Source organism: Pollicipes pollicipes, unplaced genomic scaffold (assembly GCF_011947565.3).
Source record: "Pollicipes pollicipes isolate AB1234 unplaced genomic scaffold, Ppol_2.1 Scaffold_4881;HRSCAF=5763_pilon_pilon_pilon, whole genome shotgun sequence".
Taxonomy (NCBI): domain Eukaryota; kingdom Metazoa; phylum Arthropoda; class Thecostraca; order Pollicipedomorpha; family Pollicipedidae; genus Pollicipes; species Pollicipes pollicipes.
The window spans coordinates 57653694-57678292 of NW_023596576.1; the positions used below are offsets into that span (position 1 = coordinate 57653694).

General features: G+C 65.1%; 1 protein-coding gene across 1 annotated transcript; it reads left to right on the forward strand.

Moving 5' to 3' along the window:
• Positions 1 to 4859: 4859 nt before the first annotated feature.
• On the forward strand, positions 4860 to 22729 carry LOC119100648 (uncharacterized). The gene is made up of 5 exons (XM_037223725.1): positions 4860 to 4993; positions 16862 to 16956; positions 19417 to 19567; positions 22164 to 22265; positions 22696 to 22729. The coding sequence occupies exons 2-5, from the start codon at positions 16914 to 16916 to the stop codon at positions 22727 to 22729; spliced, it is 330 nt and encodes a 109-aa protein (XP_037079620.1). The 5' UTR covers positions 4860 to 4993; positions 16862 to 16913.
• Positions 22730 to 24599: the final 1870 nt, after the last annotated feature.

Here is a 24599-nt window from a genome sequence, read left to right on the forward strand (position 1 = left end):
CCGGGCCGTGACCGCTACCGTCTGACATGGGACCGGGGATCTGGCTTTGGTCAGACGCTGCTCATTGGGGAGGGTCGAAGCCAGCCTCTGAGAAGCTGCATTTCCCGGCGTGAACTTCACTTCATTACATTTGGCACATAGATAAACTTAGATCCACCTACTACACCTTCAAGCCTGTTTCTGGTCACTGTGTTAGCGTTAACGCTCCCATGACTGTCCAGACTCAGACTCAGACTCGGACTGGATCCGTCAGTACCCGCCGTGTCTTCCGTTCTGTCGCTGTTGCCACACCCGCTGCCTCAAGCTGCGGAGGATGCCGCGAGCCCGAGGCCCCATCCCTTGGCAGTGTTCTCGTCGACCTGGCTGCCCAGTCGACTTGAACAAACGCAGACCGCGCCGCGCACTGGTCCATGGATTTCATTTGCGCTCCAGAACATCATCGTTCGTTAGGACGCTTTTTCATGTGTTGCCAGGCCGTAGTTCACGGTTGTGTGAGTGGGACGCTGACTGGAAGTGGGCACGGCCTTTGTCCTGTCCCTTTGTCGGCGCCTTGGGGCCCGGTAAACGGACTGCATTCCAGCTGAATGCTGTGTTATAAACGCATAAGTGGCGTGTTCGCAAAGCATAATGGTCACGCACGCGTCAGTTTTTCGCGCACCCTAAAGCCACAGTTTTTCGGGTATAGCAGAACCACAGCTGTTTGTGCGCTGCAAAACTAACAGCCGGCTGTACGGATCTGCATTCGAAGATGCCGTCTCAGCCTGGCTGACGAGTGACGACCCCCTGACCCGTCCGACGACCCCCTGACTCGTCCGACAACCCCCTGACCTGTCCGACGTCCTGGCTGACCTGTCCGACGACCCCCTGACCTGTCCGACGACCCGGCTAAACTGTCCGACGACCCCCTGACCTGTCCGACGACCTGGCTGACCTGTCCGACGACCCCCTGACCTGTCCCGACCCGGCTAAACTGTCCGACGACCCCCTGACCTGTCCGACGACCCCCTGACCTGTCCGACGGACCCCCTGACCCGTCCCTGGTCACTGGCGGCCCTGCGTCCCGTCTTCAGCCAGGTCCGCGGTCGGCCTCTGATCGTTGGCGGCCCTGCGTCCCGTGTTCACCCAGCGCTTCACCTGCACTCGGCGCCACCAGCTGGCTTGGTGCGTTCACCACCTCAGCGGTGCTGCCTGACAGCCGCGCACGCACGTGAACAGGAAACGCTCAGGCCAATCGCTTCTATTTGGAGTGTGCCCGCCTGAACTGGCGCGACACCCGGGTCTGGACAGTTTGCACCATGGTGTTGCACGAAATCAGGTACTGGCAATGCGGAGGACCAGGAAGTGGCGACGCTGCACGTAGCTATCAACCGCGTGTAGTGGCGCCACTGACGTAGCACATACTGGTCGGTTTAATGGGCGTAGGCGTCCTCGAAATGTGTAATCAGCCCAATTCGCCATTACAGGCATGATAAATGATTCGTCATTGTTATTCGCGGGGTATTGATGGTGGATTTATTGAATAATTGAGTGGATTGATTCACTGTATTGACCTATGCAAGTCATGCAGGTGATGGGTTCTTCCTTTTCTATCGACATTGGTATAGCTTCCATTTGTAATGCCTTCTCTGTTGTCCTAGGGTAAATCATGACCGGCAAGGAAATTAAATCTGACCTGTGAAAACTGCTTTGCAAGTCCCAGACATTCCCAGAAACGGCTGCGTGGAGTGCATCTTTGGGCATGCAAAGCAGGGTTGCTGGGAAACCTCGGACGGGCCTCACGTTAACACGTTGGCCGCTCGTGGCGCCGTTCGTCCGTAATGGCTGTCGATGTGTGTCATCTTTTCGTGGCACCTTTTATAAAACTTGCGACCTTTTAGTGGCGCGCTTCAGACTCGTGTCAAGGAAGTATAGATGTCAGGCCGGCACACGCCAGGAAAACACAGAGGCCATGTACCCGGCAAGGTGCTCGCAATTCCCAGCAAATTTATGTGAAGTTTGCAGCAAGGTGAAGCCAGACACGTCAGATTGTGTGTTCTTGTGTAAGCGGAGTAAATGTCGTGCTCGGAACACGCCTTTTAAACGTTATGTTCTACTATTAATCACTACGTTATATCAAGAAGTTCGTGTGTGAAAAGCCATTTAACCATACAGCAAGTATATTTACGGTCGTGTTTGAGAGAACCTTGACCAAAAGTTTTATAGACATGGCTTTAGGATCAGAGTGCTTGCTGAGAATGACTTATGGCATAGACCTCGACCCCGCCACTTAAGAAAAGCAATTCAGTTTTGTCTATTGGTGGTCGCATGAGCAAATAGGAACTACGTTGAGCAGAATAACAAACGCTTACATATACAATGAGAGAACACTCGGCCCCGACATCGCACGGTGTTCAGCCGGTTCCCTTAAGCCCCGTAGGCGGCCTATAACCAGCGCACAGTCGGCCACCTCGAGGGCACTGGTCACCAGCCGTCGCCGGTGTCTGCACCCGCTGCCAGCGGGCGCAGAACGACGCCAGCGGCCGCTCGGTCCGGCGTCCCAGCGGCGGCGCCCGGCCGCCGGGGAGCGGCGCAGCCTGGCGCGGCCGCCGGGGGAGGGGCGGCCTGGCGCGGCCGCCTGGGGAGCGGCGCGGCCCGGCGCGGCCGCCGGGGGAGCGGCGCGGCCTGGCGCGGCCGCCGGGGGAGCGGCGCGGCCTGGCGCGGCCCAGTCCGGGCCCCCGGGGAAATCAGGCTCGGCTGTAGCGTGACCTCGCGTCCGGCGCGGCCCGGCGCGTCACGAGGCTGCGCCCGCTGCCGGTCACGCCCGCCGGAGCGGCGCCGACCGACGCGCCGTCACCTCCCGCCGCCGGTTGTGTAACGGCGCGGCCCGCGGCATGGTCAGGCGGCGCCGCTCCGTCGGCCGCGACGCGCCGCCGTTGGCGAGGCGGCATCGCTGGCCGAGAGGAGGCTCAAGAGCGCAGAGTGTTTGGCTGCGCCGTATAGAGAGGTGTTAGAGCGCTTGCCTTTGTGGCACGTCAGGTCGCCTCTCTCCTGTGGCTGCTGTTCGCTCGTGGTATTATCCAGCTAACGGCATACCGTTTATGTCAGCCCACTGGGTCCTTTATAGTGCTGGTAGGAATGACAAAAATATTGCCCAATACGAGGGCAGCGCAACGGGGCGTGAGGGCTCATGCTTTCGACATTCGGTGGCGAAACAATTCATGTGATCTGCCATGCTCTTCAGAGCCTGTCTAACCATGGTAACAACTTGTCCAGCATGACAAGGCAAAGCATGCTCACGCGGCCCAAACAAGAACCCTATCACGTGGGCGTGGCAGCTATGTTTGCAGCGTGGTATGGGCGCGTCTACGGCATCGACAGCATCGGCGTGCCGAGGCCGCTGGACTGCCGCGGTGCCTTCGACGCGTCCTGTCGATCACCGCTCAAGCCCTGAACGTGAGAGCGTGGCTGGCACCGCTCCCTCCCCGCCGCGGCGGGCAGAGAGCAGAGGCGGCCGGCGCGTCGTCGGCACCGTCCGCTACTTCGCGCGAACTTTGCTGCGCTCAAAGCCACCATTTGGCTGACCCAACGGAGGTCTGACCGGCAGCAAGGCAGCCGAAGTTCACTGCGCCGGGCCCGCGGGCGCAGCGAACGCGGCCGGTCCGCCCCTCCGGACGCAGAAGTTGGGACTCCGCCGGGGCTGTGTCCGGGCGCCGCGGCCGGCCGGCTCGACGCGGGCCGGCCGAGCCCTCACCTGCGCTGCGGCCGGCCGACCTGCCGGCGCTCCGCCGTATTGATCTGTTGACCTGGACCGGTGACGGCCGGCGGAACGACGCACATCCGGCTACGGCCGCCGGGTCCGGCCGCCGGCCACGCCACAGGGCGGTCGCCGGCGCGGCGCGTGGCACAGGGTGGCCGCGCCGTCGACGCCGGTACTGCGACGTTATCGGCGCCGGTACTGCGTCGTCGGGCCGGATGGCTTATGCGCTCGCCGCATGCATGTTGCATGGCGCCTGGACGCCGCGTGGCAGCTGCCGGCCTGCGGCGGTCGACGCCGCATTACAAGTGCATGTAGCGCGGCGAGCGTCCGACGCACGGCCGTGCGTGCTGCGACTGAGAAGCTGACGGGAACCTGACAGCTTGTTAAAAATTCTTCACGTTGTGTGTCGTGTCGCGTGAACGCCCTGCTCAGCCGTGGAGTCCTCGAATGATCCGGAAGGCGAGGTCGCGGTAGCTTGCGTGCCTCCGCAGGGTGCCGCGGCGGCGGCAGTAGCCCGTCAAGGCCGCGGCGGCCGGCGGCGCGTGCCGAAGCATCGCCGCCCGGCTGCCGTTAGTTTCACGCCCGGTTCGTTTATGCAGCGTCTGAGAGCAAACATTGGGCGCGGAAATCGCTGCCGGTCGATCAAAGCCGGCCGCAGTGCGGCAAGGAAACAGTGGTCGCGCTGTCGCCGACGGCCTGGAACTGACGCCGCCGGTGCCGGCCCAGCCGCCCGCCCGGTGGACTTCCAAAACCCGGCCGCCACCGGGAGGAAGCGAACATTTTCATCCTGGCGGACTTGCTCGCCGGGGCCCAGCCGGTCGTTGCCGCAGCGCGCGCCACGGCGGGCGGCGAGCGTGCCGCGCTCCCTCTCCCTCTCCGGTCACGCCAGCGGACGGAAGCGGCGGGTCGGCCGGACACTGCGGCGGAAACAGCGTCACAACGGCGCCGGCGGCATGGCGGCCCCTCGCCCGCCGCCGCCAGCGCACCTGTGCCGCTGCGAGGCGCGCGCGCGCGTGTGTGTGTATACCGGCGGCGGTCCGCGCAGTATACAGCCGGCCGGCCGGCGGCGCCGCGACGCGCGCGTCCCGCTCGGCGCCCTTGGGCGCGACCTGCGGTCGTTTGCCGTGCTGTTGAACCGACGGCGGTTCGCAGTACGCCGTTCGAGTGTCGGCGTGCTGTTGTGGTCGATAGATAGCCGGCGAGCGTGGCCGCCGCGGCCAGGGAGGTCACCGGAGCTGTCTGACGACGCGACGGCAGGTAAGGCCCGTCCACCTGCGGCGCGCCGGGTCAGTGCCCCGGACCCCCCGACATGCGCTGCGAGTGTCGAGTCCGCACTGATGGCTGCGCACCTCCGGCCAGGACTCCTCGCGGAGCACCTCGGGGCGTGCCGGCGCCCCCGCCCGCCCCGCAGCCCGCTTGTTCGTCCCGCCTCCGACTGTGAGCCGGCTCAGACGGGCTCTGCGGCAGCAGCTGGCGCCGACGTGACCTTTCTGCGCGACCGGCGGTGGCTCGGCCCGCGTCGACCTTTCCCCGGCGTTGGCCTCGGCCGGCAGCACCTGCGTCTGGCTTGAGCGGGCGTCTCCGGGAGCCGCCGCCGCCGTTCTGCGCCGCGGCGATGGCGATGCTCGCCACCGCCGCAGCCGGCAGTTGTCAGGCCGGCCGGCCGGCCGACGAGCGGGCCGGGCGCCGAGGTGCGCTCCCGGTGCCGGCTGGGGGTGCCGACAGCGCGCGCTCCCGTCCCATGGCGCGTCCCGTGGGTATGAGTCATGCCGTGGGCCCAGCGATGCACCCAGCATGTGTCTGAGGTGGGGTGCGTGGCATAGGGGCGTTACGACGAGCTCAGCCGCTGAGGCTTTGTGGCGTAGCCTGCTTCGCACCCTGGCAGGAAAGAAGGGCGGACGTGGTGGGGAGTTGGGGCCCTCTTACCCAGGCCTTTGGCTAGGGGATTTCTGGCGCTAGGAGGAGCGCATTCTGCTGCACGTTTGAGTCATCGTGTCCCGGTGTTTTGCGTTCTCCTTGGCGGCCAGTGCTTGAGGCGCCGATGATGGGGACTCGCAAACCACTTATTGGCGCGTGAGTTTCTGTACGCCGAATAGAATAAAATCGGAAGCGACAAGCTGCAGAGCAGCACTAAAAGAACAGCAAAAAGCAGCAGCTTGGGAATTTCCCTGGCGTCAGGACGGCTCTGGGGGCTCAGGAGGCGGCCCGGGCTCGGGGACGGGCAGAGACGCAGTACCCCAGGGCAGAGGGTCCGGGCTAAGCCGCAGTTCGGGACCTCGGCCCCGCACCCCGCCGTGCTCCTAGCCCCTGGGCGCGCTTGCCGACCGCCGGCGCGGCCAGGTGTCGTTCCGGCGTCACGCACGTGGCGCCGCCGCAGCGCGGCGTGACGCAGCGCACGCGCGCGCGTCACGCCGCGGCGCCGGCGTGTCCAGGCGCGGGCCGAGGCCGGGCGAGGCCGCTCCTCGGTACAGACAGCCTCAGGGGCCCCGGCAGCACGGATGGGTAGATAGCCCCTGTCGAAGCTAGTCTCTATCTGACACGGTTTGTCAGCAGACGGCACGGTATTCAGAGCTTCGCTCCCCCAAAATTGGAGGTGGGGTCCGCCCCTGCGGCCGACGGGTCTGGGGTCGGAGCGGGCGCCGCTATCCGGCCTGTATCGCGGCCCGTCGGCGACACTCGGGGCCGGCCGCCGCGGCGTCTGGCGCCGTCGCGGCGGCGATCTGGGGCGTGACTCGGCCTCTGGCAGCCCCGGCCGCCCCCGCCGGATATGGGGCCGGCCGGGGCGGTGCCGCCTGCCAGCGGGCGGCGGTGCGGTGCCGCAGCCCGCTCGGGGTGGTCCTCGGCCAGCCTGCCGCACCGGGGCAGCCGTCCCCGGCCAGCCGGCCGTACTGGGGCAGCCCTCCTCAGCCGCAGCTGCGCGGGAACCGCTCTCGCGCCGGGCCGCGGCTGCTGAGTGCCGAGCCGTCACCCCCCGGCTCCCGAGGGTCCCGCGGGTCCGGTCACTGACCTGGCAGCATGGACCCTCCACCGGAGCCGGGTCCCAGACTCGCGTGACCTGGCGATCAGAGTGCACAGTACGTTATCATGTAGAGACTACTGCCAAGATATGGGGCTGTGTGTGTGTGTGTGTGTTGTGTGCCTGAACACGGGACACGAGTGGACAGGGTTTGGTGAACTTAGCCAGACGGCGTTATTGCCCTCGCCGTTTTCACAGGCTTGTGTTTTTTAAGGTAGACAGCCAACGAACGTGACGTCAGAATGGCGTCACCGTTTAAGATTGATCATTTCATCCAACGATCGCGATAGACTGTGATGTGTTTTTTGTGTTATTCATACGGCGCAGCTATCCGTCGCACCAAAGATTGGGCGGTAATCTCGTAAGCGCGCGCAGTTACCCGCCGAGCGTGACCCACCCCTCCGCCGCGGTCCGAGGCACGCCTCCGGCGCCGTGTGCCGGAGAGCGAGACTTCGCCCCGTCCGCCGGCTACGGCGGCCGCTCGCCGCCGCCGGTAATGAAGTTCGTCAGGGCGGCGGCGCGCTGATTGCAATGGCGAATGGCGGCCGACGTGGCGGACGGCAGGCCATTATCGGCGCACCGGGGCGGCCCGGCGCCTCCTCTCCGGTATCGAGCGTCGACGCCCGGGCCGCGTGTGCGGCTCAGGCACGGAGTCAGCGCTTTCAGAGGCGCTATCGGTGATGGGCGTTGGGACGGGCGCGATCTTTATGGGGTCGGACAGCTATCCGAGGGGTATCGGCGTCCTGCCTCGATCCTCGATTCGAGATATGCTTTGATAATGGAAAAGAACGCGGGGGATCGCGTCTGGCGGCCGCCGCCCCGCTGGCGGCGTCGGCCGATCGACTTTGGAGCGGCGGCGGCGCCCGCTGCGCCGGTCCGAGCGGGCCATTCGGAGCCGCGACGCAAGCCGGCCGCCCGGTCTGCTGACGTCAGCGAGCGCTGCTGCCCGCTGACTCGACGAGTCTGACTCACCCCGACCGCCTGCTGCTGAGGGCGCAGGTCCGCCAATCACACGCCCCGACTGGGTATGCCCCTCGCGCTCAATTAGTATGACACTTGCTCCCGCATTATTTGATTAGATGTTCATTGTCTTATCAGGTGTCCATTGTCTTATGAGATGCTCTATCGCCCTCTCACAGGCCCTCGGACGTGTTTTTTTTTTTCTTGAGTGATTCTGTTGTCCCACGGCTTGGTCCAGTTTTTCTAATGCGTCTCGGCATTCTCATGACGTGACGTGTCACGTGTCTGTGTGCCTTTCCGCGGCCATCGGGTTTTGTTTGGCTCCCTTTCATACGCCACTGCGTTCGGCAAGCACACCTTTCATCATGCATTCCGTCTTCGTACGAAGCAGAACTCATAGTGCTCGGCGAGATTTTCTCCGCGGTCATCGCTACTCGCATTCAGGTGCGTGACGTCACATTTGATTGTCATGCTACGTGCGTACGGGGTGATGCGTATTGCGACACCTTCGCACGTGTTCGGAGCTGTTGTGTAGTCTGTTCAAGATGTATTACCTGACGCCAGGTGCATCAATAGCACGTAACTCGCACGGCAGCGTCTTGTTCGGGCCAGTGCGTGCACACTTACTGTTTCCTACATGGCCTGCAACGCTCGGGTGTGGTGTTGGGAGTCTGGAGTTCTGGTCTAGTTGCGATGCGGCCAGCCCGCCAGAGTGCTGGCCTCATCGCCTGTGATATAGTCCAGCCGCCTTGAGAAGGCCGAGTCCCACTGTCAACCGCACGAGGCCATCAATTACAGGACCGGCGGCGTTCATTGCCCTGACCCGACGCGGCACCGCCTGTTCTTGATCCTAACCAGCCACACGTGCGGTCTGGATGAGTGAGCCAGTCGCGGGATCCCGCCCGAAACATTGTCCGGCTAGCCAATGTGCTGCTCCGTGCAGGTGCTTCTCGTCGCTCTGGATGCTGGCGACTGGCAGTGAATTTGTGGGGGGCGGGGGGCGGCAGGGGGTGTCTGAACGCGACCGGCCCCGCCTTCCCGGTGCAGATCGGCCCGGGCGGCCGGTCTGAGGCCGCAGGGCACGCCGCCCCCACCTGCGAACCGGACGCCAACCAGAGACGCCAAGATCACCGCTGACGGTTGGGCATCTGAAAAGGCTCTGAAGTCGGTGCACGGCCGCGTCGCACCAGTCCAAGTGGGCATGAATCATCCATCGCTCGTATTGCCGCGAGGTTTATCTCGCTGACGCACGAAGACGGCCCGCTATCAGTCACCTGCCACCGCCCCTCATCCTCGGCGAGCCTCTTGACAAGCCGCCGACACACTCGCGAGAAAGCTGTCCGATTAGCGGGCTCTCGGGCCGCCGGTGTTTCGCCCCGGGCGCTCTTGCCGCCGCGCGTGACACGCGGGGCGAGCGTGCCAGAGCGGGACGTGCGGCGGCTGCCGGCGCGCCGGGCCCGACCGGCTCCGCGTCAGGCGTCACCGGCCGCACGTGACTCGACATCGGCCGGCGAAACCGAGAGTGCCGGCCCTGCGCCACGGGTCGTCACGGCCGCGAGGCACACGCGCGCCGACGCCGGTCAGTGCGGCCGGCACGAGCCGGGAGGTTACGTGGAGCCGATGGCGCGCGGGCGGTCCGCGTGCCGGCTCGAGCCGAGCCGTTCCGTTCCGAGCCGAACCGTTCCACAAGCCGTCATGGTGAAATGCGGAGCCCGGCTGGCGGTACTGCTGCCACCGATGAGTCGACGCGTAGGGAGTCAATTCCGCCCGAGTACGGCTAGGTCAGCGGGCAGTCGCGGTCGGTGAGCAGTCGGACGCCTCGACCGGGTTCAGATTGGACCGCCCGGGCCGCTCGGGTCGGATCCCTATCGGCGGCCGCCGCGAACACCGCCTTAGCCCCCCCCCCCCCCCCCTATCCCTCCTTCCACGAGGAGCCCGTGCGGAGACCCGGTGCGGTCGGGTGTGACGAGGAGAACGCAGGCGGATGGATGGTGGCCGTCGCCGCCGCCGCCGCCGCCGGCCGGCGGGCCGGCACAAGGACGCGCTACGCCGCATGGTGACGTAGCGCCCCCGCCCCCGCCCCCGCCCCGCCCCGGCCCGCCGCCTGGTGGGCGGCCGCCGGCCGGCCGGCCGCGGACTGCGGCGGTAGCGCCGCGACTGCCGGCGGCGCCTGTCCCAGTGCCGCCGACCGGCCACCTGTGCTGAGGCCACAGCCGCCAGCCGCCCCGGGGCAGGCCGCCAAACAGGTAGGCGTCGCTGGCACCTGCTGCCGGTTTTTGTGCGCCGCACGCGCGCGCAGCTCGTGGTTATCAGGCTGCGAACGGTCGCCTGCAGGCCGGCTCGTGTTACGCCGCGCGCAAGGCGGCGTAAAAAGCGGCTGCGACTGGGGGCAGCGAGCGTCTGCCGCCGCCTGGCTGGTACAGCTGCGCGCTTAATTGGCGGCGCGATCGATGACTAAAGTCGGGCGTCGACGTCGGTGTCGGCAGTGGCGGCCAGCTCGGCCCCGGCCTCCGCCGCTTTGAAACCGTCTGTTGTCGGTGTCAGGAGCTCGGGCCTTCGGCGGTTGCGAACCCGTCGCGTCGATCTTTCTCCGGTCGGTGTGGCGCGCACCACGCCGCGGCAGTTGTGTACTGGGACGAGTGCCAGGTGCAACCGACGGTGACCGGTCACCGGTCATCGGTCGCCGGGTCACCGGCCAGAGCCGCGCCTCTCTCGCCTGCGCCGCGCACGGCGCGGGTACAGGGGAGCGGCGGGACGCGACAATACCACCTGTATAGCATTTGTGTTATTTATTAAACGGAGCGCCGTCGCGCATCCATTGGCAGACGCACCTACGTTCTGCCCACATCGCACATATGAAAGGTTGGGGACTGTGACAGCCGTCTTAGCGCTCAGCGGCCAGGGCGCAACCGACATTCAAACGCGGACTCCGCACGTGGGAGCCCAAGGTGCCAACCGTTCGGCCATCACGCTCCCGCCTGCAGCGCATGCCGCGGCGCCCGTATTGAGCAGGGCTCCTCCGCGTTCGCGCCTATCCGCCCGCTCGCCATCACCGACTCGCTCGGCCCGCGTGTACTTGGGGCCCGAACAATGTTGACGCGCGTTCGCTGGCGCCGCGCACCCGCTCCCGGCGGCCCCGCGGACACGCGTCTCGTTAGGCGACCGGGTGGTGGTGGGGGGGGGGGGGGGGGGGGAGGGTCTGTACGGCCTCGTCGGCGAACGGCCTTGCCAGACAGGGTGCCGGTGCCGGCCGAGCCGTGTCGCCGGCCCGGGCCGGGTCATCGGGAGCGGACGACCTCCGGGCGACCTCCGGGACGCGCGGCGACGCGGCCCGGTCGCCAAGGCCGGCCGGTCGTCCGAGGGGTGTCGACGAGTGACCGACCCCGCAGCCGCTGACCTTGCCAGCGCGGCCCCGCCGGCATCGACGCCAGGGGACGGGCGGGCGTGCTGGCGCGGTCAGGGCGCTCGCGGCCCTGCCGAGTTCGATGCCAGGGGACGGGCGGGCGCGCAGGCGCGGTCAGGGCGCTCGCGGCCCCGCCGAGTTCGACGCCGGGGGACGGGCGGGTGTGCTGGCGCGGTCAGGACCCTCGCGGCGTACTGGCGGACGGCTCTCGGTTTGGGTTGAAGCCAGGTGGCTTGATGTGGCAGGAGCCTCTGCCCTGTCGTACCCCGCCCTGTGCTGCCCTGCCCTGCCCTGTCCTGCCCTGTCGTGGTATGTCCTGTGTTGTTTTCTTCTGTCCTGCCCTTCCCTGTCTTATCCTGTCCTGTCCTGTCTTTCCTTGCCATGCCATGCCCTGCCCTGCCTTGTCCTGTCCTGCCCTGCCCTGTCCTGTCCTGACCTGACCTGACCTGACCTGACCTGACCTGACCTGACCTGCACTGCACTGCACTGCCCTGTCCCTGTCCTGTCCTGTCCTCTCCTGTCCACCGGCAGGCTGCTTGTCGGCAAATGGGTGGTAGCTGGAGGAGACGAGCGGAATGTTGGGGGCCAAACGCTCACGCCCGACTTCGACAGTGCCGCGGTCAGCAACAAATTCATTTTCTCAGCGTTTGCGGTGCGGACCTTTGGATGTGGCCTTTACACGAGCAGCGTGCGGACCGTTCGCTGGAATGCGAAGCTTGCTAATTTGGAATGCCGTTCGAGCTCAGCAGCTGTAGGAATGTATAAACGAGCGTGCTGGATCGCGGCTATCTGCGGAGGATTGACGTCACACATTTAAAGTGCTTAGCCTGGATATTTTTCGGCGAGATACGCCGTGCACTGTTGTCACTCGCGGCCTGTGGCTTGCATCTGTGCGCTGGGCATATTCCATGAAGGGAAACGAACAAGGTCACACTCGGCTATGCAATCTAAGAGCGGCTACAAGTGCACATGGCTGTGCTGGCTGCAATGTAGCGGTATCAGTTTCCTGTACATGAAGTCCCAAATGTTCCCAGGCATTCCCAGATGACGGAAAGACTTGCTCTCGTTATGGTGCGGTTTTACCGCATTCTGCGTTTCAATGTTCGCGTGTTGTCGTATTTCCCTTACTGACATCAGTAACAAATGATGTTATCTTCGCGAAGTCTCTGTACGATGTAAATCAGCGAATCAGGCGTCATTAAATTGAGCACTGGCGCTTCGACTGCCGTGATATTTACCTTCGGTATAGCCTCTGCACGTGATCTGGTCCGTCCACTCGATATAACATCTCCACGTGACACAGTCCCTCCATTCGATCTCAGCCCGGCCACCGGATCTGAGCTCGGCTCGATAGGACGTGTCCAGTGGCGTGGCGCAGCAACGGCTGGTGCTTGGGGCCGCCAGCTCCCTCCCCGATGCTTCAGGTTACGAGGCTCTTACGCATTCATCTTGGCTTTACGCACGAGCTCCCCCCCCCCCCCCCGCCACCACCACCACATCTGGGTTATTGATTGCAAGAATGAAGCATGAGTTCAATAAAGGCATGCAACTTATTTCCTAAAACATATAACTTGAGTGGTTTCGAAATACGATCAGACCTTAGCTAGTACGAGTTATATCGGCCTCTTCGTGGCTGAGCCCTGAACTAGATCTACTTTTCGGGCGCCCGTGGACGGGTCTTTTGAATCCCAACATGACCCCTCCACGTTATGGGATCTTTCTCTTCGATATGAACTACTTGGTGCAGGCATTCCCCCCATGTGACTTCATATAGGGCGACCTCTCTGGTCAATGTGGCCACCGACTTGCTGTGACTTTCTCACTCACTCTGTCGTCTTCGTCCAGCGTGACCTCTCAGCTCCTCTGACCTTCTCATCTGCCCTGACCTTCCCATTCGCTCAGAGCTCTCCATTCAGCATGACCTCTTGGTCGGATGTCACCGCTCTGTTCGCAACAACCTTCCCGCTCACACCATCTCCCCACGCGTCATGACTTCTTCACGCGATGCAGCTCTCGACTGGACATGACCTATCCGTTCAGCTCGATCCCTCCTTCCCTCGACACGACCGCCCCACCCTCTGCCCTATCGTCCTGCGTCGGTCGCCTCCCTCCGGCACCGGCGTGGTCCGCGGGTCGGCTCTGTGCGCGGGATCTGGGTCAGGGCGGGCGCCGGCCCATTGTTACCCCGCTGCGGCGGACGGGGGCTGCGCGGCTGCGGCGGCTGGCTCACTTCCCCCCGGCCCATTCAGCCGGCCGACCTCACTTCCACTCCGGTTCCGAGTGTATTGGTGCAGGCGGAATGCTGACGAGCCACGCGGGCTTCTAGACGGTCGCGTGCGCCGTCTGGCGGACTTCCGTCACGCGGGTTTTCGCTCTGAAACATGACCACACTGCCGTTGCTATTCCGACAATTTTCACCCCGATCTGGTGCACCAGGCCGTTGGGCGGCGATGTGCCCCAGTTCTCCACGTCCCCGCACGGTGGCTGGGCGGACGACGCCCCGGGCGCTCACACCGATCAGCTGGCGATCACACCGATCAGCTGGCGCTCACACCGATCAGCTGGCGCTCACACCGATCAGCTGGCGCTCACACCGATCAGCTGGCGCTCACACCGATCAGCTGGCGCTCACAGCGATCAGTTGGCGCTCACACTGATCAGCTGGCGCTCGCACCGATCAGCCAGCGCGCCCGTCCATCGAGCTCCGCCTGTGCCGGCCGCGACGCCGGGCCGGCTGGTCGGCGGCCCTACCCGGCCCGGTGCCGACTCAACGGAAGGCCCGCCCGGCGCCTGCACGTGGGCTGCCGGGCCGGCGCGCACCGCCCACGTGGAATACGGAAGCCGTCGGAAGCCGGCGACGCCAGCCCTGCAGCCTCGGCGGTCGGAAGTGCCCGGCGCCGCGGTGCCGGTGGGGGTGGGCGTCGAGCCGATCGTGGAAAGGCGGCTGCGGCCAGGCTTGTGTTGGGGCTTCTGTTCGTCGGCGCATGGCGCCGGTGGGTCCCTTTCTAGCGTTAACATACACAAATGCATGGAAATGTATGCCGATGAACCGCCAATCGCAGAGAGGGATCTGGTTTCAGCCCCAAATCACTTTAGAGTCTTTTGAAGTTGAACGGGTACTTTGTAATACCAATCTCGGCCCGAATATATTGGCCAGTCCAGCGTGCGCCAACGAAAATCTGAGGGCTGATTCGGCAGTTCAGAAGCTCCGAGTCGTCCTCGTTTGACGAAGACTGGCGTTTGGGCCGGCCGGGCAGTTTCCGGACGGCTGCCGTGAGCAGCTGTCTGTCCCGCTCGGCCGCAGCTGTCGGGCGGGACCTGCAGTCGGGCTCTGGGGGACATGCCCGGAGGTCAGGGCGGCCGCGACGCCGGCGCCGACCGTCCGGCGCGTGGCTGGGCGGGCGGGCCCGACTGGCGGCCGGCGGCGTCAGAGCTCGTCTGCTTGCCATCGGCGGCTGGACGGCTGGCTTCGGCGGCCACGGACACGGCCAGCCATCATAAGCGCCAGGCGTCCGGGCCTGCGTCCGGAGGCAGTCGGTATGGAGAACGTACACGGGAGAGAAACTGGGCTGCGCTCGCCTATGGAGAGAGCGCACACGTGCGCGGCATGCTTAGGTGCTCCCAGTGTCCCTTGTCAGTGCCACAGGAGGCAGCTGAAGCCCCGAGTCCCAGAGGCGGCGGGGGAACGGGGAAATTGCCAGCTCAGCCAGTTTCAGTTGCATTCGTGGTCGACTCCTGGCCGGTGTTCCGCAGCCAGCTTCCGCCTTGCTCGGTACAGCGACCGCTCAGTTCCGGCGGCTGTCTCACGCATGTTTTCCCGATCATCTGACGGATCTGCGGAACGCGTGTGACGTCACTCTCCGGCAGCGTTTCGCGGCTGACGCCCACGCGCCACCACCCGGGCCCGGTCTCCTGTCCCCTGCCCCGCCGGCACTGCGCCGTCTGGACCCTATCATTATAATCGGACGGCCGTGTCCCGAGCCGTCTGCTGCCACCTGACGGCCGTGACGACCCCCTCCCGGCTCAGCGTAGGAGCCGACCGCCGCCGCCGCCCGCCGGGACGTCACGGCCGCCCGCCGTGACTGACGACCCCCTCCCGGCTCAGCGTAGGAGCCGACCGCCGCCGCCGTCGCCGGACAGTCACGGCCCGCCGCGTGACGGCTTGACCGGGATGCCTGCGGGACCGGGGCTTCCACCGCACCGGTGTGGTAACGCGCGGTCCGTGTTTTCCGGCGGCAACTGCGCGACCTTCGGTCGGTGGTGGCGTAACGCGTCACCGCCGCGGCCGTCCGGCCTCTCGTCTCCGCGGCAGTGGTGCTGCTGCGGTGCAACAGCGTGAGCCGCCGTCCGGTACGTCCGTCGCCTCGCCGGGGATTCGACGCCGCGGTGAGGGCCGTCCGCGGCCGCGCGGCGCGCGCGGCAGACGGCGGGGCAGCCGCGGACCGCGGACGGGCCGGCCGGCGCCGCTGTCCGCGCGCTCGCCGACCGCTCATTAGCATACCGTGGCGGGCGAAAGGGTTAGCCGAAATCCATGAGCGATTGTCCGCACACCTCTGGGGTTATACAGACGCTGCCCGGTGGGGCCGGAGGGCCCCGCCCGCCCGCGGGCCGGACGGCAAACGGCGCGTCCGTGCGGCCTGTGGCGCACACCCGCCCGCAGTATTGCATTCCAGCACCCGAATTCCGAACGTCGTTTCGACCGTGCGCCGCCGCTGGACCGGGTCCGAACCTACGCCGCCAGGTACAGGCAGCCTGCGCCGCTGCCTCAGCCGGAAGGCTTATCAGTTGACTCAGCCGGGCCGCGGCAGTCTCCGGATTAACCGTCTGACCTCGCGCGGCGCCGGCGCGTGACGTGTTCTGCGGTGCGCAGTTTCCTTCCAGCGGTGGGCTGGTGGCGAAAGGACGGTGTTTCCACGGCTGGGCGCTTTCGATGTCATGCCATGTTTCGCAAGGCATGGCGTGGTATCAAACTGAGCACTGGTTTGAAGTCGGTTTGCGACGTGTGTTGGAAACGGGCTATCATGCGATGAATCATGACCACTTGGGCTTCAGAGCCTCTTGCCACTGAGTGGCCCTTTCTACGCCGTTTTTACGCCCACGTGTGTCCATTCACGACGCTGCTCACAACAAACGCAAGTGTCCATTGTTCGGCCGGGGTTCCCACGGCTGCTGTGTTGAGTTCCTGTGCGGTGAGCGTTGACCGCCGTAGTCGTCCGGACGTGCGTGTCTGGCGGCTGGTCGCGCCGCGACAGCAGGGCTCTCGGCCCCTGCCACCTGACCCCGGGCGCGGAGCCGCACGGGAAGAGCGCCCCTCCCCCCCCCCCCCCTCCGCCCCGCCCACTCCGTCCGCTTGTCATCGCAGACAGCGCCGCGGTTGCAGCGAATGCACGCAGTGTGCGACCGCGTCCGGGCTGGCGGCCCTGCGCCGTGCGAGTTCGGCTGCCGGAACGGAGGCTCCGCTGTATCGGTGTTGAAACGCCTGCTGTCGCAGCGATCGACAGTGTCGACAAGTGTTCCCTTGTCACGGTATGGAGCCACGTGCGGCAAGCTGCTACGCCTGACCTTGCGCCAGTTGCGTGTGCCGATGTCCGACTGTGTGGCCTCATTAGCACTGGCAGTACCCCACACGCTCCTACGACTCCTACGTCGCCACGCACGCGCTCAGGCGAACCCGCGTCCGATCTGTGTGCTGCGGTGGTCGGACCCTGGCCCGGCTCCCCGCTTACCCCGTCCGTTCTGGTTGCAGTTCGTGGGCCGTGCGTCGGCCAGCGGCCGGCCCGAGCCCCGTGAAATGAGAGATGAGACGACTCGGCCTCCTGGCGATGACCTCAGACCGGCCCGGTGAGTCTGCGGTGGCTGCGTGTCACCGGCGCGGACCAGCGGCCGGCCGGTGCGAGCCATCAGTACACCGCTGCTGGCCGCTGGGCTGCTGGGCCGCTGCTGGCCGCTGGGCCGCGCCGTGTCACTGTACCGCGGCGCCTCGCTGATGCTCCTCTCGCTGTGTCGCTGTGCCGCGGCGCCTCGCTGATGCTCCTCGCGATGTGTCGCTGTACCGCGGCGCCTCGCTGATGCTCCTCGTGCTGTATCACTGTGCCGCGGCCCTTCGCCGATGCTCCTCGCGCTGTATCGCTGTACCGCGACGCCTCGCTGATGCTTCTCGCGCTGTGTCACTATGCCGCGGCGCCTCGCGCTGTACCACTGCACCGCGGCGCTTCGCTGATGCTCCTCGCGCTGTGTCACTGTACCGCGGCGCTTCGCTGATGCTCTTCGTGTTGCTTCATTGTATGGCGACGCCTCCCGCTATGTCACTGTACCGCGGCGTCTCGCTGTTGCTCCTCGCGCAGTGTCATTGTACCGCGGCGCCTCGCGTTGTGTCACCGTACCGTGGCGCTTCGCTGATGCTCCTCGCGCTGTTTCATTGACGCAGCGTCTCGCTGATGCTCCCTCGGGCTGTGTCACTGTGTTGCGGTGCCTTGTTGATGCTGATACCTTGTCACTGCACCGCGGCGCCTTGTTGACGCTCCTCGACCTCTCGCTGTCGGCTCGTGCGATTCCAACGCAACGCGCTCGGTGCATGCGTTCCCGTGGGAGATGAACGTATGTTTTTTTTTTTAGATGTGCGTCGTATTCCGACTCTCGTTGGTGGAAGCGCGCACAGCCCTGGTCGATGCCATTCGTGAGGGTGATCCAGCTGTGGGCCCGTCATGTCTGTCGGCTCCGTACGGCTGTCACGATCGGTGCGGCTGCGTTTGGAGTGCCTGACTGGTCTGGTCTGGTCTGGGCTGTTCTTCTGGGATCTGATCAGGTCTGGTCTGGTCTGGGCTCGTCTGCTCGGATCTGGTCGGGTCCGGTCTGGTCTGGTCTGGTCTGGACTGTTCTTCTCGGATCCGGTCTGGTCTGGACTGTTCTGTTCGGGTCGGGTCGGGTCCGATCTGGTCTGGTCTGGACTGTTCGGGTCTGGTCTGGTCTGGTCTGGTCCGCGGTCCCGGTCCGGCGCCAGACCTCCCGGCCGATTCGTCTGTCTCCGACGGCGGCTGACCTGGGCGTCGGCGCGACGACGTCCGGAGCGGCGGCCGGCCGACGCCCCGGCGCGGCCGGAGAAGCCGGCGCCCCGCAGGCTGCCCGCCGGCCGTCGGCGTCAGCTGACCGCGGCCCGGTCAGCCGCCGGCACCCGGCCCATGAGCTGAACCGCGACACTGCGCCCAGCCCGTTACCCCGGCGAGCTACAGTGGGCTCCGTTACATCCGGAAGGTCGCGTTGCTTGTTATCCGCTATGCCGGGAAGACGGCGGATTGACTCACCCGGCGGACGGCGCTGTTGGTCAGCCGTTTCCTGGACCGTGCAGTCTCGTATCCGGGCAGGTTCGATTGATGCGGCGGTGTCTGGGGACGGCCGACGCTGTAATGACCTGCAAAAACACGCACGTCCGTCTCGCCCGCTGGCCTGCTGGGGACGTCAATAGACCGCGCGCACGGCGGATGGTAGGGGAAGGCTGGGGCACTTCGCCTGCCGTTCGTGAGCACCTGGAATCAATAGGGGCGGATAGGTGCAAGCTTTTCTCAGCGGGGTCGGCATGCACAGCAGCCCCACTCAGCGCGCAACTAAAAGTCAAAAGTTGCATCAGCGCTTACAAAGCGCTCCGGGCCGCTGGCGGCGGCCAGTCGCGATCAGCTCCCACCCCTTTCGCCCCCCCCCCCCCCCCCACGTCCTTCCGGCGGTTGGCCGCGGGGCACGACCGCCCTCTGCGGCGGGCGGTGACGGCGGCGGCTGCTGCCGGGCGGTGCCGGCACCCCTGACAGTGCGGCGGAGGACCTGTGCGTGGCTGGCGCGCGCTGGCGGGCACGCGGGGTCCGGTCCGGGCCGCACGAAGCCCTATCGACGGGACTGACCCCGCCGGAAGCCGTAGGCGAGCGGGCCGGGTGGCAGTGTCGCCGCTGCCGCCGGTGATGGCGCACGTCGGGCGTAAGTGACGCGGCTCCCGCCGGAGCCCCAGCGCGAGGCGGGCCGTGCAGTGCCTCGGCCCAGTCGATGTCCTCCACCGTCGTCGCGCGGCGCGGGACTCGACGCCGACACGCATCCGACTGGTCTGCGGCGCGCCGCCGACCCAGCCCGCGCAGTGTCTCTGTCCGTGTGTGTGTCCTCGCCAAACATGAGCGCTGCGACCACTCAGCCTTATGTTGTTCGGTTCACAGGCGTCAGCTCAGAGCAACGGTGTGGACGCCTCTGTTCGTCCTGCTACACTCGGTCCCGCTGCTGTCGCTGCTGCTGCAGGTGATAACACTTCTGTCCGTTCTGTTGCAGTTGGTCTCCCTGCGCTGCTGTCGCTGCTGCCAGTGCTGGCGCTGCTGGCGGTGACGCCGGCCGCGGCCAGCCCGACCACGCCGCGAGCCATGTTGGTAGCGTCGGCTGAGTTGGCCAACACCACCACCACCGTCGCCCCCGTAACGCCCCAGTGAGTGCCGCGGCCCCGGAGAGCGGAGGGCCCGTGGGGAGAGGCGCCCGCACGCGGTGGAAAGTCGAGTCCTCGGCGTGTCCAGCCTCCCTCCACGCGGCGAGTCCGGCAGTCGGGAGGGATCGAGACGGTGTCTGGCGGCCCGGGAGGACGTGCGGGGACGGTGGCAGTCACCCGCTGCACTGGGCCACGCGGTGGGCACCGCACGCAACTGGCCGACGCCGTGCCTATGCTCACGGGTCACCTGTGGAGGCGTCGTGCCCTGCACAGCTGGCATCGGCCAGAACTCGCGCATGCCGCGCTTCGCCCGGCTCTCAGCTGGGCACGCGACTCAATGAGTGCGCACGAGTGCGTCCGACAAACTGTGAGAGTCTGCCGCCCATAAAAGCCGATTTCGTCTTGCTGATATGATGGGGTTCGGAGATACGTGACCGAGGCCTAGCAACGTAGGACGAAACCGCGAAGCTGCACGCATTGTACTCGCGATATTTAGGATTACGGGTCGGAGCTACTCCAATTTTACTCCGGCTTTCTACGTGCACGGCATTCACGATAGGACATGCCCATTCAGCGAAGCCATTGCTGTCAGCTGTGCGTACTCAGCGCGGGCTAAACGTGCGTTCATTCCTAGTTGCATGTGATGTAACCAGCCCCCGCAGTAGAGCACCGATGCCAGCAGGCTGAGAGGAAGTCGCTTGGCGGCTCCGGCGGTAGGGCTGCTCTTGCGGTGGTCAGCGGCGGTAGTTTTCCATGTGTACATGAGATCCGTTCCGTTGATGGAGATGTTTGGAGGTCGAGACCCTGATTGATGCGCGCACCATGCCACAGTCGGCGCCCGTCGTGCCGGTCCCGCCAGGCCTCACATATTTGCATGCCCGTGAAATACGAGTCAAACACTCCGACTGAGGAAGACTTGGTGGATCAGTTTCACTGAAGGAATGGCAAACGGTCAGCCGACCCTCCGGCGGTGTTTGTGTGATCAGATCCATTCCTGAAAATGGCCTCGTTGCTCCCAAATCTCAATAAGCTGCTGTAGGGTCGCAACCGACCCCGGTACCCGTTGTCAGAAGGGAGCAATCAGACGTCTCGACTCGAGTGCCCACGTTGACGATGTCACCCTTCTGTTGTCCGTATCGGACGGCGAGTGGCCTACGCTCCGATAAAAACGTGTAATCTTGACGGAAGTCGCGGCTGGGCGGCGGCGCCCGGGCGCCCTGATACGGCCCGGGTCGGGTCAGTCGGGTCGGCCGGAGCGCGCGCCACCGCCGAGCGACAGGGGCGGCTCGAGACAGCAGCCGCCGCCGCCGCCGCCGCCGCCGGCCGGCCGGGACAGCGTCCGTCTGGCTCGGACCTCTGCCGCTCCCGGCGCTCCGCACATACCGCGGCGGCTGTGTTGCGGCCGAGGCACGCTCTGATCCAGTGGCTGGGCGCCGCGCTGGCCGGATGGCAGCCTGCCGGCGGTGATGTGTTCTGGCTGCGGCTTGTCACAGGCTCGGGCGCGTCTCATCGGTCCGGCAACCCTCTGGGGAGGCAGTTACGGCATACGCTGCACGGAAAAGGCTCGGAAGCTGCCGGCAACCTTCGAGAGATATTTGTTATTCGCGGTGTTGAAGTTGTGATGCTGGCAGTTTTGCGCAGCGGTAGTTGTTTCTCGTGTCAAATAATTTATGGGTGGCTGTCTATGGCGTGACTACAGTTTGTGTGCTACGTTGGATCAAAGAAGCCTCGTAAATGTGTCAAAACACCTCGTCATAGATACCTTTGAAACGGTATTGTCTGACATCAAAAGAGGTCATTTAAATGTAATCTCTTAAACACCCAGCCACGTTTTGTGCTTGGACGTTTTGTACATTTGAGAAAAGAAAGGACTAGTGACGGGAAAATACTCTTAAAACGAATGAATTACTTTGGTGGGTACGCGGCGATATGCAAAATATGGCAAAGCGTACGTAGCTATGGTTCTGCAGTGCGACTTTGCCAGGCGTCACGGAAAAAGCAAGATTCGGGTAAAACGAAGATAAGACCCATCACGCTTCATTGTGCGTGCCGTCACTCACCTAACAAGCTGACGTCACATTGGCGTTTTAACTCGTTAAGCCGATGATGCGTGGTTAATAGTGATCACCGGTTTCCATAATCGCAATTCGTCGTAATGGTGATCGAGTGTGACATGAATGGGGCAAGGCGCCCGCATGGGCGTTATAAACAAAGTAAGGAATCAGTTTACGCGTGACGTTGACTTGTTCTTCAAATTAATCTCGGAATACTGTATTGAGTGGCTATTGTCCTGTGAGTCGAAGCAAGCCCTAATGTTAAGCTCAAACATCAACTGGCTTCAAGTTCAGGAAATAGAGCGTGTTGGTATTTGGTTCTTACGCCATACAGATTCATTCGTATAGATACCATAAAGTATTGCAATCCGTCCAACTCAGTTTAAAATCGTGGACAATGAATGCGAAACATCTTCCTTTTCCATTTTTCATTCCATGTCGTCGACAGTGCCCAAGCCATCGCGCAGCGCAGTGCGACGGCTTGTTGGGGCTCTCTGCTATCTGCCGCTGTGTCCGTTCTGACGCCTTGTCCTGCGCGCCGCCAGGTCGACCGAGGCGCCGGTGGGCGGGTACGTGCGCACCCGCGACGGCCGGCGCGTGGCCGCCGTCCGCCGGAGCGACCTGCTGCGCTTCCGCCGCCTGCTGCAGCCCGACCGGCTCTGGCTGGAGCGGCGCGTGCAGGGCGTCACCGGCGGCCGCGTCGTCATCGCGTACAGCAGCGCGCTGACGGCGGCCGCGCCGCCCGGCGAGCTGCCCGACCGGCGCGTCACCGAGCCGCGGTCGGAGGAGGAGGCCGACGCGCTGGTGGAGGGCAGCGGTGTGCCCGAGCCGGTGCCGGAGCCGGAGCTAGAGCAGGAGCAGGAGCAGGAGCAGGAGCGGGAGCAGGAGCAGGAGCCAGAGCCAGAGCCGCAGCCGGTCGCCGCCCTGCCGCTGCTGCCGCTCGACGGCGAACGAGACGAAGCCCCGGTGGAGGACGAGGGGCAGGAGACGGAGCCGGAGGACGGCGCGGTCCGAGACCCGGTGCCGGTCAGGGACAGGGACGGGCCGCACAGCGGCGGTGGCGGGCCTCAGGCGCAGGGTGCAGCTGACATTGGAGCCAGCAGTGGAGTGAACAGTGGAGAGAACATCCCAGTGAACAGTGGAGCGAAGGCCGCAGGAGACGGCGCGCCAGGCACTGCAGCAGACAGTGCGGCGAACAGCCCAGCGGACAGTGAAGTAGACAGTGCAGCGGACAGTGAGGGAGACAGTGTGGCTGGCGGTGTAGCCGACTCGCCGCCGCCGGCCGGCGCTGGCGGCGCGGGCGGTGCTCCGGCGGACGGGGCGGCGCCGCCGCTGGTCGCTCCGGCCGAGGCGCCGGCCTCCGTGGCGGACGCGGGCGCCGTGCCGTCCGGCGGTGGCCCCGCGGTGCCCGGCGGGCTCCGGTCGCCCTCGCCGCCGCCGGCCGCGCCCTCGGCCGACACGGTGCGGCGCGAGGCGCGCGGCTCGGAGCCGGCGCCGGCCGACCCCCTCAGCACGGCCGAGATCAGCGCCGTGGCCGTGGGCAGCGTCATGCTGGCAGCCGTCGCCATACGTGAGTACCGGGCTGGGGCAGGCGGCGGCCAGCTAGTCTGGAACGGTCGGGAGGTAAACCAGCACTTTCTGTGCGTGGATAAACTGATGGTCGAAAACGCTTACCAGCCCTGGAATAACCCTCCTGGCCCACATCGTGTGTTCAGGGTCACCTGTCCCACACTCTGGCGGCTATAAATATGAAGCAGATCGTGTGACGTCAGGTTTTTGCGCCTGCTCGTGGCTGGCCGTTGCAGTATGTTTACGAGAGTCGGATTAGGAGCGCTGACGTCAGACGCGACGGAGCCGCGCCGCCAGACAGCCGATCAGCGTGCCCGCTCGTGTCTCATCCATGCATTGTGCAGATGCGCAGCGCCGGTGGCTGCGTCCGACGGCGGCCCTGACCTGCTGACACGGACGGCTCGATGCCTGCCTGCTCCTGATCCTGCTCCTGCTCCTGCCTCGGTCTCTGTCGTGACAGCCAGGACACGGTGCGAGCGCGCTCCTTAAGCCTGACAGCGTGTTTTGCAGGAATGTCTTGGATCCGAGTTCACGGTAGGCGCAGCGTGTTGGAAATGCCCTGACACCACCACAGTAGAACAATTTCCGTCAAGCTAATATGTTTCGGCTCGTCCTGTCTGCGAAGCAGTGCTGATGGGCTCTCACGTCCACGCAACGTCACGACAGGGCCGACCCGTGCCAGCTTGACCGTCCGGGCGGGCTGTGCAGTGACCGTGTTTTGGGGTGCATAAGTGGGATTCCGGGAGGCGAGCCCGCATTCTGCACACGTCGGCCAGGTGCCCCGACGCTCCTCGACTGTGCCCTGTGGGAACGGAGGACAGGGGAGTGGGTGAGCGCGGTATTGTACAGTGATTACGAACCAGGCGATGTGTGCGGACATGGATTAACACGTCGCTTCTGCCCCTGACGGACTCTTGCCAGGAGAGCGCTGTTTTCGAGAAGCCACGCTCATTTAAGTCCCGAAATTATGCATGCCGAACTTGCGGAAGCAATCAAGCAAGATCATTCCCAACCACTGCTCACAGAAGCCTAATTAGACCGACGCGGCCGTCTCGGCTCGGACCGAAGCCCCGCGCAGCTGCGGAAGCCGAGGCCTCGCCTGGGCCCGTCCTGCGCCTCGGGCGATCGGACGAGGGTCGCAGGGAGGCGAGCCCACGTCATTCTGGTTCTGGGTGCCGACGCCCGGCAGTGGTACCGTCCGGGGTGCGTGGCGAGCGCGCGTGCGCGGTGACTTGCGTGCATCCCAGCGGAGTTGGTGTCAAAGGGCTGGCACGCACCAACACCGCCGGTGTTGGCCGCCGCTGTGGATGAGAGAGTGCGACGGATCGTTCGCAGGTGAAGCGCGATGGTGTCTCGGGTGGTTGGCTGGACTCGGAGTTGGCTGGGCGAGCTTGACCGGGGGGAGTTCGCCG

What these genes read in the sequence shown, in the direction of transcription:
- LOC119100648 (XM_037223725.1), top strand. Translation starts at nt 16,914, where the DNA reads ATGAGACGACTCGGCCTCCTGGCGATGACCTCAGACCGGCCCG. An exon ending in GATGACCTCAGACCGGCCCG is followed by an intron (nt 16,957 to 19,416) that starts GTGAGTCTGCGG and finishes GTTCTGTTGCAG; the next exon opens with TTGGTCTCCCTGCGCTGCTG. An exon ending in CGCTTCCGCCGCCTGCTGCA is followed by an intron (nt 22,266 to 22,695) that starts GCCCGACCGGCT and finishes CCTCAGGCGCAG; the next exon opens with GGTGCAGCTGACATTGGAGC.